An 18779-nucleotide genomic window follows, 5' to 3' on the forward strand; every position below is an offset into this window, starting at 1 on the left:
TGTGTGCCTACGGGCCAAACAGCAGTGCAGAGTACCCGGCCCTCTTGGAGTCTCTGGGAGGGGTGCTGGAAAGTGCTCCGACTGGGGACTCCATCATTCTACTGGGGGACTTCAACGCCCATGTGGGCAGCGACAGTGACATCTGGAGGGGCGTGTTTGGGAGGAAAGGCCCCCCTGATCTGAACCCGAGCAGTGTTCTATTATTGGACTTCTGTGCTTGTCACAGCATGTCCATAACGAACACCATGTTCAAGCATAAGGGTGTCCATCGGTGCAGGTGGCACCAGGATGCCTTAGGCCGGAGGTCGATTATGTCTTGGACACTCGGATGAAGAGAGGGGCAGAGCTGTCAACTGATCATGTACACCCTCTATACCCTCTTCAGGGTGCTGGAGGGTTCATGGGAGTTTGCCCAATCAATCCACATGTGCTTTGTAGATTTGGAGAAGGCATTCTAATGTGTCCTTCGCGGTGTCCTGTGGAGGGTGCTCTGGGAGAATGGGGTCCGGGGCCCTTTGCTAAGGGCTATCCGGTCCCTGTATGACCGGAGCAGGAGCTTGGTTCGCATTGCCGGCAGTAAGTCACACTTGTTCCCGGTGCATGTTGGACTCCGGCAGAGCTGCCCTTTGTCACTGGTTCTGTTCATAAATTTATGGACAGAATTTCTAGGCGCAACCAGGGGCCGGAGGGTGTCCAGTTTGGGGACCACACGATTTTGTCTCTGCTTTTTGTGGATGATATGGTCGTGTTGTCCTCATCAGACCAGGACCTCCAGAGTGCACTGGGATGGTTTGCAGCTGAGATGAGAATCAGCACCTCCAAGTCTGAGGCCATGGTTCTCAGTCGGAAAAGGGTGGCTTGCCCGCTTCAGGTTGGTGGAGAGTTCCTACCTCAAGTGGAGGAGTTCAAGTATCTTGGGGTTTTGTTCACGAGTGAGGGAAGGACGGAACTGGAGATTGACAGACGGATCGGTGCAGCTTCTGCAGTAATGCGGACGATGTACCAGTCTGTCGTGGTGAAGGAGCTGAGCTGCAAGGCGAAGCTCTCGATTTACCGGTCGATCTACGTTCCTACTCTCACCTATATCTAGGGAGAGGGAAGTCTGGGTGTCTCTGCTTAGACTGCTGCCCCCGCGACCCGACCCAGGATAAGTGGAAGAAGATGGAAAGAGAAATAAAAACGGTTACACTTCAACTAAAAGTAATTTTGCAACTGCATGTCAACTAACTCAATAATTTGCAACTGCATGTCAACTAACTCTCATCAGAGTATTAGTAGACTGTTAGGTTAGGGGTTAGGGTTAGTAGAGCAAGATTACATGTAGGAACTTGCAAAGTTACTTATAGTCAGTAGAATGTCTGTTGGGGGACCATCACAATAAAGAGTTAGCAGATATTAAGCAGACAGTCAAACTGAAAGTTCCTAATAGTTTGTAGACATACAAAGGTACATTGAAATAGATCCAAAAGGTCTTTGTCAGTCCTCTGTTGGATGAGTATACAGTATGGCCCTCATATATCCATGGTGATATGTGACCATCTCTAGCAATGACTGAGACTGTGTTAAAATGAGGACCCTAGGGGATCTTGGAGCATGGCTAAACTCAATCACACCTCTGAAACTGAAGCGTGTTGTTTTTCACTGCACCACAGAGACATTGATTGCTCAAGGTCAGAGGTGTGGATATACCAAAGACTGTGTTTCACCCTCAGGTAAAAGTGTAGAACAATTAATTGAACAATTGATATCACTTTAGAAATCTGAATCCTGAATTCAGCACAATTCATCACTGAAAATGGAACAAACACTGAAAAAGGACAGTCAGCAAGCTTGACACTTTTCAATAACTGCTAGATGTACTGTATGATTTACTACATTGTGACTATGATAAACCTATAACTTAAAGGGATAGTTCACCCAGAAACCAAGGGTCTTGCAGCTGTACTGCAAGGGAATCAAAGTTTTTGTTCAGTGCTGAGTTCTGAGCGCATGCGAATCCTCTCGTTAACAAAGTGTAGACACTATATGCACAATATTCCCCGTTCTGTCGTATCTATTACCATCTCCTCCTTTCTACAGCCACCAGACGCGTTACAGCATGAAGGTGAGTAAATGATGACAGAATTTTATATTTAAAAAAAATAAAAATTTGTAAAACAAAAAAACTTTAAATCAAATTTAGAGCCATCTACACTCTTCAAAGTGATTTGTTTTATCCTTATGGCCTTATTAAATGATATTAATGATAATTGTGAGTATCCTATTGTAATTTGTTTATATATATATATATATATATATATATATATATATATATATATATATATGCATGCTATACCTAGAGTTATATTACCTTGGCAGTAAATTACGAAGAAAGAAATGAACACTTTACGTGAGTGCGTCTAATGCAACGGCTGAGGAAGTGAGGGCAAGTCATCAGATCATTCACATCATTCTCACTTCTGACTCTCTATATTTTTCCCCTCTTTTAGAAGACTGTGGAAACACTATCATTGTTTTGCTATGGAAGCAAATTGGAATAAAAAAGTTATATTTGCTGTCATCTCCCTTTCACCAGAAATGTACCCAACTATGACGACTCCCGCTTCTGAGACCCCCGGAAATGTGAAAGGGTCTATTAATGAGGTCTTATTCATAATTATTATTTATTCATACAAGTACAGTGGGCCTAAAGGGGCATGTACTATATATATATATATATATATATATATATATATATATATATATATATAGATAGATAGATAGATAGATAGATAGATAGATAGATAGATAGATAGATATATGATGGGAGGAAAGGTTATATATGTCTTATATATAAAACGTTTTTGCTTTCTCTCTCAACTGTTTTGTATTTGCTCACAAAAATGTTTTGTGTTCCCCCGAGAACACAACATTTTCACATGCAAGAGTGAATGCAAAAGCATTTAAATATATGTTTTCCTCCATCTTAAGTTGCGTTTTCAAAACGCTGTTGTCGCGTAAATGAACGGCCAAAACGCAAAAAAAGTTTTCTGATTTTATTTGAAAATGTATAGGTATGTTAATTTGTTACGCATCTCTTAATTGCACAATGTTTGCAGTAAATAAACACTGTAAAATTAACATTTTCTCTGTGGTGTGAATTTCTAGTCTATTAATGACCCATCCTGATAAAAACAACCTAAAGAAAAAACAACATAAAGAAAACATGAACAATTGTAGAAGACAGTAAGTAAATAATTAAAATCAAGTTTTTAATGTTTATATGTCTATGTGGTGTTTTTAATATGCTTTAAGACAAATCATGTGCAAACCATGTGTTTTCTCCTTAAAACTGCAGTGAACCAAAGACAGACACGGTTTGAAATCGCTGGTGTTTCTGACGTCACAAACTACCTTGTAACCAATCAGATCAACGTGTGATCGTCAACGAGTAGATCTCTGAGCTGCTGTGAGTGAGTGGAGGCGGGGCTCGTTTGCATATTAATAGAACAGCATATACTAATTGAGGCAAGGGTGTAGAGTTACATTCAAGCTATTCTTAAGGCATGAAAAAATTCAAGGAAAATTGTTTTAATATGACATTTTGGTGCTAAATTTGAATAAACACTCTATATCCTGTTTGTGTAAATCATTGCATCAGCATGCCAGACAAATATGTTATACAACGGACAATTTAATATCCCATGAGGCAATGGGAGAGGATTTGTGAATGACAGTGAAGCAACACAACGGACGTTGGTAGATCACATGACAGAAACAACATGGCATTACATTCATACTACACACATCCATACTAAATAGAAACATTCTTTCTTAGCACTCGTAATGTAAGTACTTATTCAAAATAAGTACCAACTCAAGAGAGTATGTGATTCTGTATGCATCCTTGAGTGTGTGCTGATAGTATGACATGGGTCTGGTTTCAGTTGATGATGTAAGCAGTAGGGGATTTAAGTTCACAAGTAGCATGATTTTCCATTTCAGTGGATAAACACAGACTCATAAACACACACACACTTACAAAGGTAAAAGTCAAGGTGGTTGATTTGTGTGTGAAATTTGCATGGCTTGGCACACTTTCCCTAAGCAAAGTTAATCAACCGTCACATCTCTTAGACACCTACTGAGAAAATCCTTAACATGCAAAACATGTTCCCTTCCATGTCTTCACACAGATACACACTCACGAGGCACGCAACAGAGTAACCGTAAATTTGTTCACTGATCTCTGCACTATTTGCAAATTCCTTATTTATTTATGTAAATAACAATATTGATGCAGTTCCTGGAACCAGAACAGTGTGTCGTGTGTGTGTGTGTGTGTGTGTGTGTGTGTGTGTGTGTGTGTGTGTGTGTGTGTGTGTGTGTGTGTGTGTGTGTGTGTGTGTGTGTGTGTGTGTGTGTGTGTGTGTGTGTGTGTGTGTGTGAGTGTGTGTGTGTGTGTGTGTGTGTGTGTGTCTACATCAACAGGAAAGAAAAATGAGATCACTGAGATCATGTAATATATTGTATCTTTAATATGACATATTTGATATGTGCCTACTCTAGCTTGACAAAAGATCACAAAAACGTCTGAAACTATGTAAACATTTATTATCTGTAACTCTGAAAAGAACATGATAGATGGAGAGATTTTGTTGCAGTGAGAAGGAGAGGGTAGATTTCTATCACATGACTCCAGGGGTCAAGGCAGGACTCCTGCCATAGGAACACTCAGCATTGGCAGGTCACCTTCCCCTATAAACACACTCAAACAAACCCTTTCGAAGCACTTCTGCCGCAAAATGACGTCTTCTGCATTCTCCAGCAAAGACTTTCCATTGTTTTTTATAATAAGCTAATTATGTTGCCGATATGAGTCCAAAGGCTCCGGTTACATGTTTTGCTCCTTTTTTTATTGGATAATTTCTTATGAAGACTTTAGTTTTGTGTAATAAAAAGTTATAGTTATTTAGGTTTTTTTTTTTTTTTTTTTTTTTTTTACTCTATTGAAGGGCTGAAATCCCTAAATAGCGTCTTCATGTGTCTTTATGAGTGAGATGCATGAGAACAAAACAAATCTTTTTTTAATACAAACTTAGAAGAGATTGAGCGATTCAAGATAAAATACACATTTTTGATACAATAAATCCTTCCGGTATATCGTGATTGCAACTCAAAACTGCACAAAATTGCATTTTGAAGCAATGTTTTAAAAGCACAATAAAGCCACAATGGTTACACTCTTCAGAAAAAATGTATTTGAATAATTATTTTCCTTATTTGACTCAACATTACAAAAGTTGACCAATCCATGTTTTCACTGTTATATGGTAGGGGGCACTATTATGCATCTTCTGAAAGAGGACAGAATCTCCAGATCATAACACAGGCGAAGAAGAAGCAGAAACAAGCGTTTGAAGCATTGCTTACGTATGTCAAATAATGCAATCATCAAACATTAAACAGCATACAAATCAAAACTGCCTAACGTAAGCCAATTGAAATGTCGACCCAGGACAAGCTATAGGACTGTGCAAGTTTTGGGGGTGTTGATGGACTCGATCTACTCCATCTATGTTTTGATCATCGTTCTGAATTCGATCTGGATAAAGTCTTTGACCAAAAGATGATTTTCTCAGCTTTTTGTTCAAAATATTGCTTTTCTTAATGAAGCTTACCCACATTCAAGTGTTGATATAAAAAGAATGCATGAAACTAGAACAAAATGTTTTTAGTTTAAATGCAGAGGCTCTGTTCATTATTTTGATACATTGCATGTTCAAATATGCATACAAGCAAATATTCTGGGGGCCATGAAATTTTGTGAAAATCATCAAAAATGCTGGCGACTATTTTTTAAAACGCTGGCGGGGAAAGAGTTTATAAACATCACAATGATCATCATTGTGATGAGCCTGTGTATGCGTTTGTAAGTGAGCACATACCTCAAAATCGTTGGCCTTATTATAGTGCATGTTGAGCACTTTGTAGAGCGCCGAATCACAGCTCACTCTGATGTCATCCGCTGCCACCACACCGTCATTTATGGCCTGCCGGGCAAACTTCTCAATCTGGATGTAGTAGAACTCTCTGAAGTTACTGAACCACTTTATCAGCTGAGATGTGATGCACCTGTTAAACTGAGACACACATAATGTTACATACTAATGAGTTACATTAGGTTTTAAAGAATCTCTATCAGTCTGCACTCACCTTCACATCTGAGAAGTACATCTTGAGCATGCTGGAGCTTGGGTACCTGGTGTAGAAGAACATCAGTTTGGCCTTCTTCAGGTGACTTGGGGACAAGCCCTCCTGGATGTGAGACCAGCAGTGAAGGAAAATAAGCCCAATGCTATAAGGCACAAGATTTGCTTGACATTATCGTCTCATCACTCAAGGTGTCGGCTCGTCACGTTCAATAAAACATGAAAAACATTACACCAACATATTTTACATCAGAAACTCATTTTACAGGCAAAGCGAGCAACGTCTCTCCCTATATGCCCTGATCCCAAACCTCCAGATGTCAAAGAGATAAATATAGTATTTGCATATCACCTTCAAATGTGTTTGTAACCTTCATTTTACCAGGGACTGAACACAAATATAGCGGTAAGGGCTTTGGGAGGATCTTTTGGACATGGCATAGGAATGTTTTCCATAGGTGACAATAATCTGACCCGACACTCTTAAAAATAAATGAAGATTACGGTTACACTTTATTTTACAGTACGTGTACTTACAGTGTAGTTACCCAAGCAAGTATAGGTTATTACCCAGTTATTGTAATTGCTATAATAAGTACATTGTGCGTACATGCAGAAGAGGGGTATAGAGGTGGTGTGGCGCAATGGATAAGACACATGCCTTTGGTGTGAGAGACCCGGGTTCGAATCCACTGTGAGACACCAATGTGTCCCTGAGCAAGACACTTAACCCCTAGTTGCTCCAGAGGCGTGCGACCTCTGACATATATAGCAATTGTAAGTCGCTTTGGATAAAAGCGTCAGCTAAATGAATAAATGTAAATGTAGAAGAGAACTGTGAAATAAGGTGCTACCAAGATTGCAGTAGTGAATCTAAGGCTTTTTTATGTACTTTGTTGAATTTCAGAGGCTGAGCGAGTAAGTACATTTCAGTTCAATTTTAATTAATAATTAGATGAGACATTTATTAACTAGGGGACTAATGCGCACTGACTCAAAACATGTTTTAAGACATAAATAGTAACTCAAATTAAGTTCAAATCAAAGTTGTTGTTTAGTTTTTTTACTAATGAAAAATCCCGATGTTTGATGTTATTAAATATATTATGAATCTACCAAGGTCTACCATAGATGTTTGAAGGGAAACAACAGTCTGGCTTACTGTCTGATCTTTCTGCCAACACTGCACATTTTCCTCCATACTTTCAGCATCCATCAATAATCAAGATAAGAACACATTGAAAGTTCAAACTGCACTGTGTGTGACACTCCTGCCGTTGTCCTGACCTCTGCCAGACAACAAAATTGCTGACTGGGCAAATTCTCCAGACAAAGAGGGCCGAGCTGCCTCCTTTAAGGCCTCTCTGAGCTCTGACATCAGCGCAAAGCATTTTGTTAAACAAAAAACCTCAACCTCTGCCAATATAACAGTGGACAAACAGAGGAGCTTTCATCTGCTAAAAAAGCCAACAGCAAGCAAAGCCATGTTGTTCACATAATAATAACTTAATATAATCTCCAATCCACTTAATTCATCTGTGTAATGGGGCAAACTACATTTCAAAGTCACAGTTTGAGCCTGCAAAATTATTTTGTACATGCCCGACCTCTGTTTTTAAAGCATCGTGAGCTACCATGTTGTGGTCACCATTGTGCTGAAGAGTAGCGCTGTCAATTGCGATTTTCACTTTGATCTAACTAAATGTGTATTGTATAAAATCATAATTTCTTGTTGAAGCAAAATTAGCCGATCATCAGAGCAGGTGCGCATGTGTTGAATGTGTCCATCCTGAGTTTTTAGGAAATTGTGTGCTGGGTCAATGTAACTCAGTTAAGTTAAAACAGTGTTCCCTTTATTAAGGCCTGACTGAAGTATAGGTTACAACAACAAGATTAGAATTTGTAGGTAGAATCAGGTAGAAATTCCTCCTTAAAGCAACATCTGTACATGTTCACTTTTTTACAGTGTATATAAATAAATGCTGTTGAATGCTTGATTCTGATTGGTTGACAGACATTCTAAGGTGTGCAATTATTTTCCAGTAAGCACACAGATATGATGTGGTTCCAAATCTGCCAACCTCAAAGATCCATATCACTTTGCCAAGTTACTTCAGTTATTTCAAAGAGTCTTGCTGCCAGAACCAAAACCACAAAGACATCAGCCAAGCAAATAAATATGACAATAGAATAAAAAAAAGGCAAACTATTTTCATTTTTTAGACGAAATAAATTTTAATTACCTATGTAAAGCACAATATATCTTTCTCTTGCTCTCTCTCCCATGCACACAGTCATTCTCACACACAGAAACTTGTCAGCGCTGCCCCACAACTTTATCAATAATTTCTATAAATGTATTAATAATACGCAGTAATACTTTAGTTTAGGGTCCAATTCTCACTATTAACTAGTTGCTTATTAGCATGCATACTACTAGAATATTGGCTGTTTATTAGTACTAATAAAGCACATAAATGCCTTATTCTGCATGACCATATTCCTAATCCTTCTATTAATAAGCAGTAATTATGAGTTTCTTAAGGCAAAAGTCGTAGTTAACAGTTAGTTAATAGTGAGAACTGGACCCTAATCTAAAATGTGACCTAATATTCCAATAAAGCCACTTCCTGGACGCAGGATACAGAGCACCAAATATCAAGAGGAGCACCATATTGTCTGCCCAGGCAATAAACCCATTCCCCAATAGACTGTAAACATCTGCAGTTGTTTCTTTAAGGAGGTGTTTCTACCTATAATTGAATATTTTTTTATTTTATTTTTTTTGTATCCTGATTTAATCAGGATTATGTAACGTAACTTAAGGGAATGTTGTTTTAACTTAATTGAGTTACATTGACACAATATACAACTTCCAATACAGCTCATGATGTACACATGCGCCACACCTATATAGTGCAATATAATCATGACTTGTGTCTGCTACAGGACATCTGCTCTGAAGGACAAAGAAAATGAAAAGGATTGTGTTTGACTGCTCCTTGCTAATTGAAATAATTTGCTTTATGAGATATTATGATTTAAAGGTTCTACTTACCAGTTGCATCCTAGTGAAAATCACATTTGACAGCGCTTCTCTGCAGCACAATGGTGACCACAACATTAAATAACAGAAATTCCTCTAAATGTCCAACTGAACATTAAGCATTAACATAAACTACCAACATTTTTCCCTTAACTGAAAAACACATAAAATAAAACTTAATACCTAAATTTACTCTCCTAATGCAGTCCCTTGCAAAGCATGCTGGGAACTACAGATTCACTGCCTTTGATCGTAGATCGTAAAGCCTTTGCCACCAATGGTCTCTACGATCAACTTAGCTCATGATGCTTTTGAGAAATGCAGCCCTGGTGGATCTGTAGTTCCCAGCTTGCTTTGCAAGGGACAGCATTCGGAGAGTAAATGTAGGGATGTTTTTTTTATTTTATTTTATTTTTATGTGTTATTTTATGTGTTTTTCAGTAAAGGGAAAGATTTTGGTAGTTTATGTTAATGTTTAATGTTCAGCTGGACATTTAGAGGAGTTTATGTTATTGAATGTTGTGGTCACCATTGTGCTGAAGAGTAGCGCTGCTGCTTAGGCTGTGGACACCCAGCAAACCATGTTATTGATTCTATCTACACCCACCTACTGCTATTTGTTCATTAAATGTATTGATAATGATAATAAATAACAATATTTGTTGATAAATTAAGTCTCAGAAATCAATATTACAAGTTAATTAATCTGTTGTTTGACCAATGTAATGAAGATCAACATATTAGTGTAAATTAATGTGACCTAAACCAACTAAATTGTATAGACCCATCTAAACTAGTTTATTTTGAACTAATTAAATTAAATTGTGTGTAAAGATGATTTCAGTTAAGTTGAGTAAGGTTAATGAATTATTATCTGAGTGTATTTACATCAAGGTGGAAAAAGACTTACATCATATAAAACAAAAAATATTATATCAAACATATCAAGTAATTTAACCTAGCTGGAGAAATCAGGTTATGTTTCTACTTACAGTTATTCTTCAGTAAAACTTAATGGTAAACCTTGTTTTTTTTGTGTGTTTTTTTATACCAAATCCATCCAAATCTGAAGCCATTCTTTAAATTGTTCAATAAAACAAAATATCCATGAAAAGAAAAGTACATTCACTTATATGCTACTTGGGTCCTGATTAACATTAACATGGATGACATCAGGCAAAAAGCATAGTAATTTCAGAGATGGAGTGAGTAAGTACATTTCGATTGTTTAAGACGTACATATTAACTAAAGTCAATTGTTATGTCATGCTGACTTCAAGACCTAATAAGTTGATTTCAAAACTAACTGCTTTAAAACTGGCTTGAACTAGAAAGGCATTTGGGGCAGAAGTTCATTTACAGTATAATAAAAACTTTGGTTACACTTGTAAATGAGAGAAGCATGAGAAAACGTGATTTGTACAATCTAAAACTCCAAAAAAATAGCTTTCACTACTATGAAAAGGATATTGTACTCTCTGAGAGTGGTGAAGTGTCTGACAGAGGAATGAGTTCCCTACATTCAGACTTGATGAGTGACAGCTCTTCAGCAGTGTTTTCTGAGTAAACTGGTGAGCAGGAACGGTTATGCATCAGATGGTGACTGGAAGTCATTCGCTTGCGTAAGCTGTTGGTCTCCCTTGACAGATCCATCAAATCAGGAGATTCTTTACTAGAGTATCCTGTTGATGAAGCACCAAGAGTGCTCTGAAAGGAGTAACCCATGAGAGGAAGCGGAAATGGATGACGGAATGATGGGGAGATGAAGCCGGTGTTTCCAGAAAGAGAAGAAGTGTGTAAGGAGGGATGTGGGTGGCCACTTTGAGCTCCAAGATCTGTGGACTGGTGGTGTTCAGATACAGACTTTTGTACCACCAGTGGTAGTGCCTCCGTCTGGTCACTGGCACTAGGAAGAGGGACTCCAACAAAGGAGTCAAATGGCCTGGGAAAGATAACATCACCAAAACACTGCAGCCTCTGATTAGCAGTGTGGAAGTTTGGGTTGTCCCCGTTAAAACCAAAGCGGTCCTGGGTTGCTGGAAGTGATGGGAATACTTGTAACAGTGGCCGTGGAGGTTTTGAAAAAACATTCACCACGGTTTCTATCACTTGAGACATGGCAGAGTTCAGCTCCTGCTTCAGGGTTTCTGCCAGATGTTTGCCTACTTCGTGCATAGACATCAAACCTTTGCTCCTCAAAGAACTCTCCCGTTTGGCCATCTCTCCATCTAGCAATACTTGTTCACTGAGTAGGACCCTGGCCTCATCTAGAACGCATTCTGGATCCAAGTCCGCTTTCACATTATTAGGTCGATCAGCCACATAACTTTGAACGAGGTGTTCAGTGATAACGCCATGACCAAGCATTCCATCAGACTGTGCACTGTCTTCTGAGAGATTCCCTCCATCTGCTTCAGAATCGGTGCTGTCATAGATCTGGAAGAACTTCTCCTGAAGCTGTCTCAGCTGTTTCTGCAGGTCTTCCAACTGTAGTTTCAACTCCCTGCGTTCTTCAACCTTCTGCTCGTTATGTGTGGAAACCAGCTGCCGAAAGCTCTGCTGCTGAGGTAATTTTTGTTTCCTCTTGTTCTCACGATAGCCTTCTCGTGGGCTGAAGGACTGAGCAGGAACCTCGCTTTCTCCCTCTCCATCCCGCTCACAATCTTTCCCACTGGTCATCGCATTTGGTGAGTGGTTCATTCCACGAATTATGTTCTCGACGCGTGCACGCTTGGCCTGAAGGTGCTCTTCATTTAGCCGCTCCGAGTCCAAGTGGGTCCCTGCGATTTGTCCAAATGGTGAGAGACACTCTTTAGCACTCTCCTGGGATGAGCTGCTGCAAGTGTCCTCCTGTGGTGGTTCAGGTTCTGCTTTCCTGGGGAACATTGGCTCCCTGCCTCCTGTTCCTCTCATTGCCTTATTGCTGTTCAGTAGCTTGGTGATGATAGTGGCACCAGAAAAGGGTATCATGTCGTCTTCATATGAGCTGGCCCTTTTAAGCAGTTTGCGGAGAACATTTGACTTAGCCTCACCTGAGTCCCGATGCTTGAGATGAGCCCCTTGGCATTCAAGCACATCCTGCTTCCTACTGTGATGGGAGTTCATGGCATCAGAGTTGACAGTAGATTTGGCTGCACGAGTGACAGTGATGACAGCAGAAGCTGTGTGTGTTGATGTGGCTGCTGAGCTAGTTCTCTTCACCCCAATGTCCACTCGTCTTCTCTTGGTCTGTAGATTTAGATGGAACTCTGTGTCATGGGTTGGCATTTGTGGTGCTGCTGTTGACCCATTTCCCACAAGCCTGAACTATCAAACCATTATCACTGTCACCTACTGACAGAAAAACAGAACAAGTGAGGCAAACACAAAATAAGTTTTTTGTACTGGAATTATAAAACTATAATATTCTAAAATGTTTGCAAAAATATATAATATGGCTCATTAAATTTAATATAAATACTATAAGGAAGGGGAGAGAATGAATAATTTTAGCAATAATTAGGAGTTAGCATTACAGGCCAGTACAGTACAGTTTTTTCCCTCTTCATCTTCTTTCTGTACTTTGTGCTTTGTTTAGCCAGAGAAAATGTGACTTCAATCTTGCTATTTGGCCACCTATTTTTCTTCCACTTCTGCAGTTATCTTTCTCTAGTTGCATTCACTCATTTCCCAAAGTCATCTTGAATGTTCAATTGTCAATATAACTGAAACATTTGAACATGAACTTCATAAATCGATGTTGATTTTCCTAAAACGTTTTAGTTTGAACTCACCATTATGGTGATTAGTGTCCCATGTGGTTGGGCACTTGGAACATTTATATTATTTTAATTGTTTTCCAATTATATTAAATGTTTCTTGAGCAGAAAATCGGTATATTATAATTATTTCTGAAGGATCATGTGACACTGAAGACTGGAGTAATGATGCTGAAAATTCAGCTTTGATCACAGGATTAAATTACATTTTAAAATACATTCAAATAAAAAATCATTTTAAATTGTAAAAATATTTCACAATATTACTTTTTTTGCTGTATTTTGGATCAAATAAATGAAGCCTTGGTGAGCAGAAGAGACTTCTTTTAAAACATTTTTAAAAATCTTACCGTTCTAATAATGTTGGCCACCACTGTATATATAGCCTATATTTATTTATTTATTTAGTTAGTTAGTTAGTTAGTGTCATGTGAAATAATAATCTTCTAAAATTTAGTTGCTAACACTTAGGTCATAAACACCTTGTAAAACTTTTAATTGGGTTGATATAATCCTTTTATTTGTGACAATATCTTGCAATTGACCATGCTTGAGTCACACACAGACTTCAGCATGAAAAACATAACAATGGTAAAAATTACATTTTTACATATTTATTCTATATTATATTTTATTTTATTTATTCTATATTATATTAGTTAGTTACTAGAACTCTTGTGTAATTGAACTATACTAAGCATTTTTCAGTATACAACATACTATTCCTATTTCACTTTAAATATTTTTTCAAGGCAATCGGTTTGCATGTTTGTTTGTTTTCTTTAAGTAAGTCTAATTCGATTTTACAGTGTACCTGCACAATCCTCACTAACATCTGTTTGAAAATGTTTGTTTGTTTTACCATCCATCCATCCATATACACATATACATTAGATAGATAGATAGATAGATAGATAGATAGATAGATAGATAGATAGATAGATAGATATGTCAAGTCTTCCCTATTGTTAAAAACTGTAGAAAGGGAAGTATTTTCCCAGAATGACAGTGACACAAAATACAATTAACCATAAAAAAAATATATATATTACCCAACTTCATGTGAGGCTTCTTGAATTCTTTAAAAGCACATATAAATAATAAACCACAATAAATGAATGGAAAAAAAGTGTGAGTGTACACAGCTTAATCATAAAAAAAATGTGTTCCTTCAAGATGCCATCAGGACAGTTGTATTAACCTAACCTTTTTTACTTAAAAACATGCATAGCCTATAAGGGAATTCAAGTGCAAAACTGCTTTTAAAGCATTTTTCAATAAATTAGCCTAATACATAAGGGATTTTATCTACTAAAAATTATCTTCACTTATCTTCACAATAATTGTCACATTATCAATTCGTATCAATACAGAACAATTAGTCTTAAATAGCCTATACACCGCAGCTTTCCAAATGAGCAAAACTACAACCATATCAAAATCAAACGTTTCTGGTGAAACATCAAACTGCTCTCTCTAATATCCGCAGATGAGGACAACGAGAAAAAGTATTGGGCTACTAAACCTCTGGTCATAATAGTCACAAACATTGCCCTTCAGGTAACCGTTTCATATTACGTTTCCAAACTCAAAAAAAAAAAAAAAAGCCTACAATGCCTACAATGTTCAGCATCCCAAACTCGAAATATCTTTAAAATAAACAGAACTTGTGAAAAAGAAAACAACAAAATAAACAGAACTTGTGAAAAAGAAAACAACAATCGCGTAAAAATCCAAAAGAAAAATCAGTTTTAAAGTAGGAAGTGAGAGAAGACAGTGCGTGTTTTCAGAGGACTCTGCTCAACAAAAATGTGAACGTCAGTAGATTGCAACTCATTCATTGTCATACAGGACAAAAAGGTCACTTACCTTGCTAATGACAGGAGAAAAAGCAGCTGTGGTTTATGAGATGACAAACAGAATATGAGATCAAATCTTCTAGTAGGGCGAGGCGGCATAAGGTTGAATGAGACAATGAGCGATAATGACGGAAGAGTTGTGCGCGCTCTCCTCCAGCTGAAGCGCTTAAAGACACAGACGAAGGAAACAGAGACTCTGCGTCATTCAATCAGTGTGACGTAACGCCGAACCTACCAATAAGAGCAATGCACCCAGCGGGATATTCCAACTGTGAATTCAACTGACTAAATAAGTCATTTCACCTGAAATAACTAACTTTTTAAAATTGAGTTGAATCTAGTAGCCTATAACTTAACCATAACACTAAACTATAAAAAAAATAATAATAAAAAAAATTGCTTAACCTATTTCAATTAGTTAAAGATGAGTTAGTGATTTATTGATTATATCATGACTTAAAGATCGTATGGGGCAAAACAGCTCATCAAAGCAGCCATTGAGCTCATGGGAAACTGCTCCCCTCTCAAGTTCCTCTACTATTTGTCTGCACCATTGTGTGTTCATGAATTAAATAGTTAATCTTTCATCTAAAATCTTTATCTGGTGAAAGACAAAAATATGATAACATTTCACAGTACATGTCAAGATAATCAAAAAACAACTTTAAATTGATTTTTAGGGCAAAAAAAGTGCACACCTTTGAAATTAAACCACATTCAGTGTTCAGACTACACTATAACGGGCAATCATATTTGTCCTCGCTTCTCTTTTATCTGTATCTTTGTTTCTTCGTGTTGTTTTGCTAGCGATGTGGAATTATTCCATATCATACAAATTAACTATAAAAAAATAAAAAAAGTAACAGGTTCAAAATGATTATTCAGAAAAATCAGATCAAGATCTGACAAACCCAAGTTCTCTTAAGAAAAGCTTGTATCATCAGACAGAATATCTGTGTTTGTAGAGGACAAAGATGTTTATTTTAAATATAGATCATTAGGTCATGATTGTAATTATGGTTTTGAAAATGGAGAAAAGACCTTTGGAACAAGCAGCTGGTAATCATGCCAGTTTTGCCCCAAGGGAGGCTGCCAGCCACCCGGCCCTGTCACTTTTCTCATTACACAAGAAAACACTATCATTACATGAGAAAAGACTGTGTGATAGAGAAAAACCGAGAGTCTGATGTGCAGCACACTTAATGGCCAACTAGCAAACACTACTGGAGTGCAATGACACACAGGCCACTAATCTGAGATGGTCATCATAGCATTGATTAGTCAGGATTATAGTGACCCTGTCAAAGCAGTCACTGATTCTATCTATCTATCTATCTATCTATCTATCTATCTATCTATCTATCTATCTATCTATCTATCTATCTATCTATCTATCTATCTATCTATCTATCTATCTATCTATCTACGCTTCGTGTCAGGGTCCTTATCACCCTGTCGGGGGTTTATTCTCAGATGACAACCGGCTGGATAGCCTACATTATCCCTTACATATTGAATAATACATAAGTAATTGCCACTTTTCATATATTGAAAATATATTTACAATACTGTATATTTACACTGTAAAACATGGAAAACTATTGCCTTAAATTTCTCAAAGATGTTTTATTCATAGTTGTTAATACAAAGACATACAAGTGTTGGGACAATGATAAACTGTGCATTTATTTCTATTTATTACACTAAAACTTAAAAGAAAAAAAAGCAATGCATTAATCACTGCAATAGATTATTCCCTTTAGATAAAGCAACATGCAACATATCATCAATGTTTCTAGGTCTTCTGCTGGACTGAAGCAGAGGTTGTACTCTTCAGCACAATGGTGACCCACAAAACTCAGACAACAGAAACCATTTAAATCCCAACAGAACATTAATCACTAACAGGGGTCCGTTCATCCGAGATCAAATGGCAAATCCAAGATGACATCATCGTGCTAATCATGATCTGGCTAATTAGGTTCTTCGAACACACCTGCTGTTTATGATTAGTATCACTGGATTGAGTTATCTGAGATAATTGCGCATTCATGCATTGGTTTAAATTAAAGGGGGATATGTATTGATAGTCAAACATTGATCAGCAACGCTGCTATTGGCTGCTCACCGTGGTCAAAGAGCGCGCACAATTTTTGGTTTCTCTGCAGCAGAACAAGAGCTACACTTATAAGCCTACAGCCTATTCTTGTGTTTTAATAATTGAATAATTACTTTGTTCATTTTTTTTATGTCAGAGCCACAACCCACATGGGAACAAGTAAAAGTGAAGTACAAGAATATTCTACAAAATGGTATTCTTTACTACTTATACAGTTCTTAGTCTCTTTAAAGATTGTTAAATTATGTGTTTGTCTGTTTATAACAGCAACCAAGAAAAATTCTGAGCAAGAAAAAAAGAAAAAGAAAAAAAACACAGGTGGTGGTCCTGCACCCCCACGTTACAGAGAGCTGGCCCTTGGGTTGAATGTGAATTGACCTGTTGTAGAGGGCATCCCTGAGTTCAGCTCTTCCTTAGACCAACAGCCATGGGGACCAGTAGCAGCAACACTTACTGATAAATTAACTTTAATTTCTCTTACTAAACTGTAAAATACTTTGTTGCAGCATTAAATTAAGTAGGCCTATATTCCAAATGGCTGGTCCAGTCATTTCAACAGTTAAATCTTGAGTAGTGATGAATTGCTTTGACTTGTGAAAGTGAAAACTGATAAACTTCTGTTAATGTAAAAATATTTTGCCATGAGTTATTGATCAAATTTTTTTTCCAGTGTAGTTCATTGTAATGACATTGTGTTTTCCTCTTTTGTGCAGTTTTACATAATACACCAACACCTTAATCTGTTCCCAAGACAGTGGTGGCTGAAGCATATGCAGTAATTGGACTTTTCCCATCAAAAGGGAAGAAAGTGCAACACTTTGTAAAACCCATTTGTTTCCATTGCACTGGACAGTAAAGAAACCCTCTCAGATGACTGTCATTTGGAGGAAGTAACTTAATACATAACTTTACTTAGTTTATACTTGTGTACCTATTATTCCTGACTGCAATATGAGTTGCAGGAGTCCACATCTACAGTAAGGCCGACAGAAGAGTCTGCACAAAGAAGTGATACAGAGGTGGGCAGTGGTGTACTTTTCCTTTTTATTTGTTGCATGAGGCATGTGTTTGTTCTTCAACAGAAAAAAGAGTATTTTGATCTGGAATTTTTTTTTTTTTTTTTAAATAAGGAGAGAAATAGAACTTGACAATGTAATACTACAAATTGTATATGTATTAATATAGCCATACATGGTCAATGCATATATTGCAGTATATTGAAAAATATAAGCACTAGTTTCTCATTTATGGAAATTGGAAATGTATATATACATATATCACACTATATTTTGCAGTATATTTCCATATATTTTATTCAGTAAGGGACTAAGGGACAACAGTTTGTGCTGTTGTTAAAGCCCGACTCCGACGATTCGAACATTTAATGTGTTGTTCAACAAATGAATGATGTAAATGACACCCTCACCAGAAAAACAATATCTCTCAAAAAGTACACTATCACTACACTAGTAAATGGACTTCCCATATCACCTCCGCTTATAAAGCCTCAATCTAATCATGTTTACATTAAATAAGCTGCTCGCGAGCAGGTTTGAGCTTATGGACCTGCTATGACAGCAAGTCCAGGATGAGCTTGAAGAACTAAACAATCTAAGATCATGCCAAATCATCAACAATCAAATCTAGCTAACTGAGTTAGCGAAGTACGAAGAACTGACCCCAGATCTCTCAAGATCTCAGCAGAGGGTTAAACAACAAACAAAAACAGCCTTTCATGCCTCACTTATTACTAACAGTCTGACTATTTCTGTCAGACATCTGCAGAAGTTCTTATTGAGAATTAAC

The 18779-nt window shown here is 37.4% G+C and overlaps 1 protein-coding gene and 1 long non-coding RNA gene across 3 annotated transcripts in view; one reads left to right on the plus strand and one right to left on the minus strand.

Moving 5' to 3' along the window:
* The window catches only part of LOC309482486 (prospero homeobox protein 1-like), a 30527-nt gene extending 15498 nt beyond the window's left edge, over nt 1-15029 (minus strand). The window contains exons 1-4 of one of the 2 annotated variants that reach the window (XM_082147914.1): nt 14865-15029; nt 10706-12567; nt 6196-6301; nt 5928-6122 (exon numbers count right to left, since the gene is read on the minus strand). In XM_082147914.1, coding sequence (XP_082004040.1) covers nt 5928-6122; nt 6196-6301; nt 10706-12504 — 2100 coding nt within the window. In that variant the 5' untranslated portion in view covers nt 12505-12567; nt 14865-15029. Of the gene's footprint in view, nt 1-5927; nt 6123-6195; nt 6302-10705; nt 12571-14864 lie in introns of both variants that reach the window. The other variant, XM_082147913.1, reaches the window with a different exon arrangement.
* The window catches only part of LOC309482582, a 205320-nt gene that overhangs the window by 14226 nt on the left and 172315 nt on the right, over nt 1-18779 (plus strand). The window lies entirely within an intron of this gene.

This window comes from Leuciscus leuciscus, assembly GCF_965113295.1.
Source record: "Leuciscus leuciscus genome assembly, chromosome: 19".
Classification (NCBI taxonomy): domain Eukaryota; kingdom Metazoa; phylum Chordata; class Actinopteri; order Cypriniformes; family Leuciscidae; genus Leuciscus; species Leuciscus leuciscus.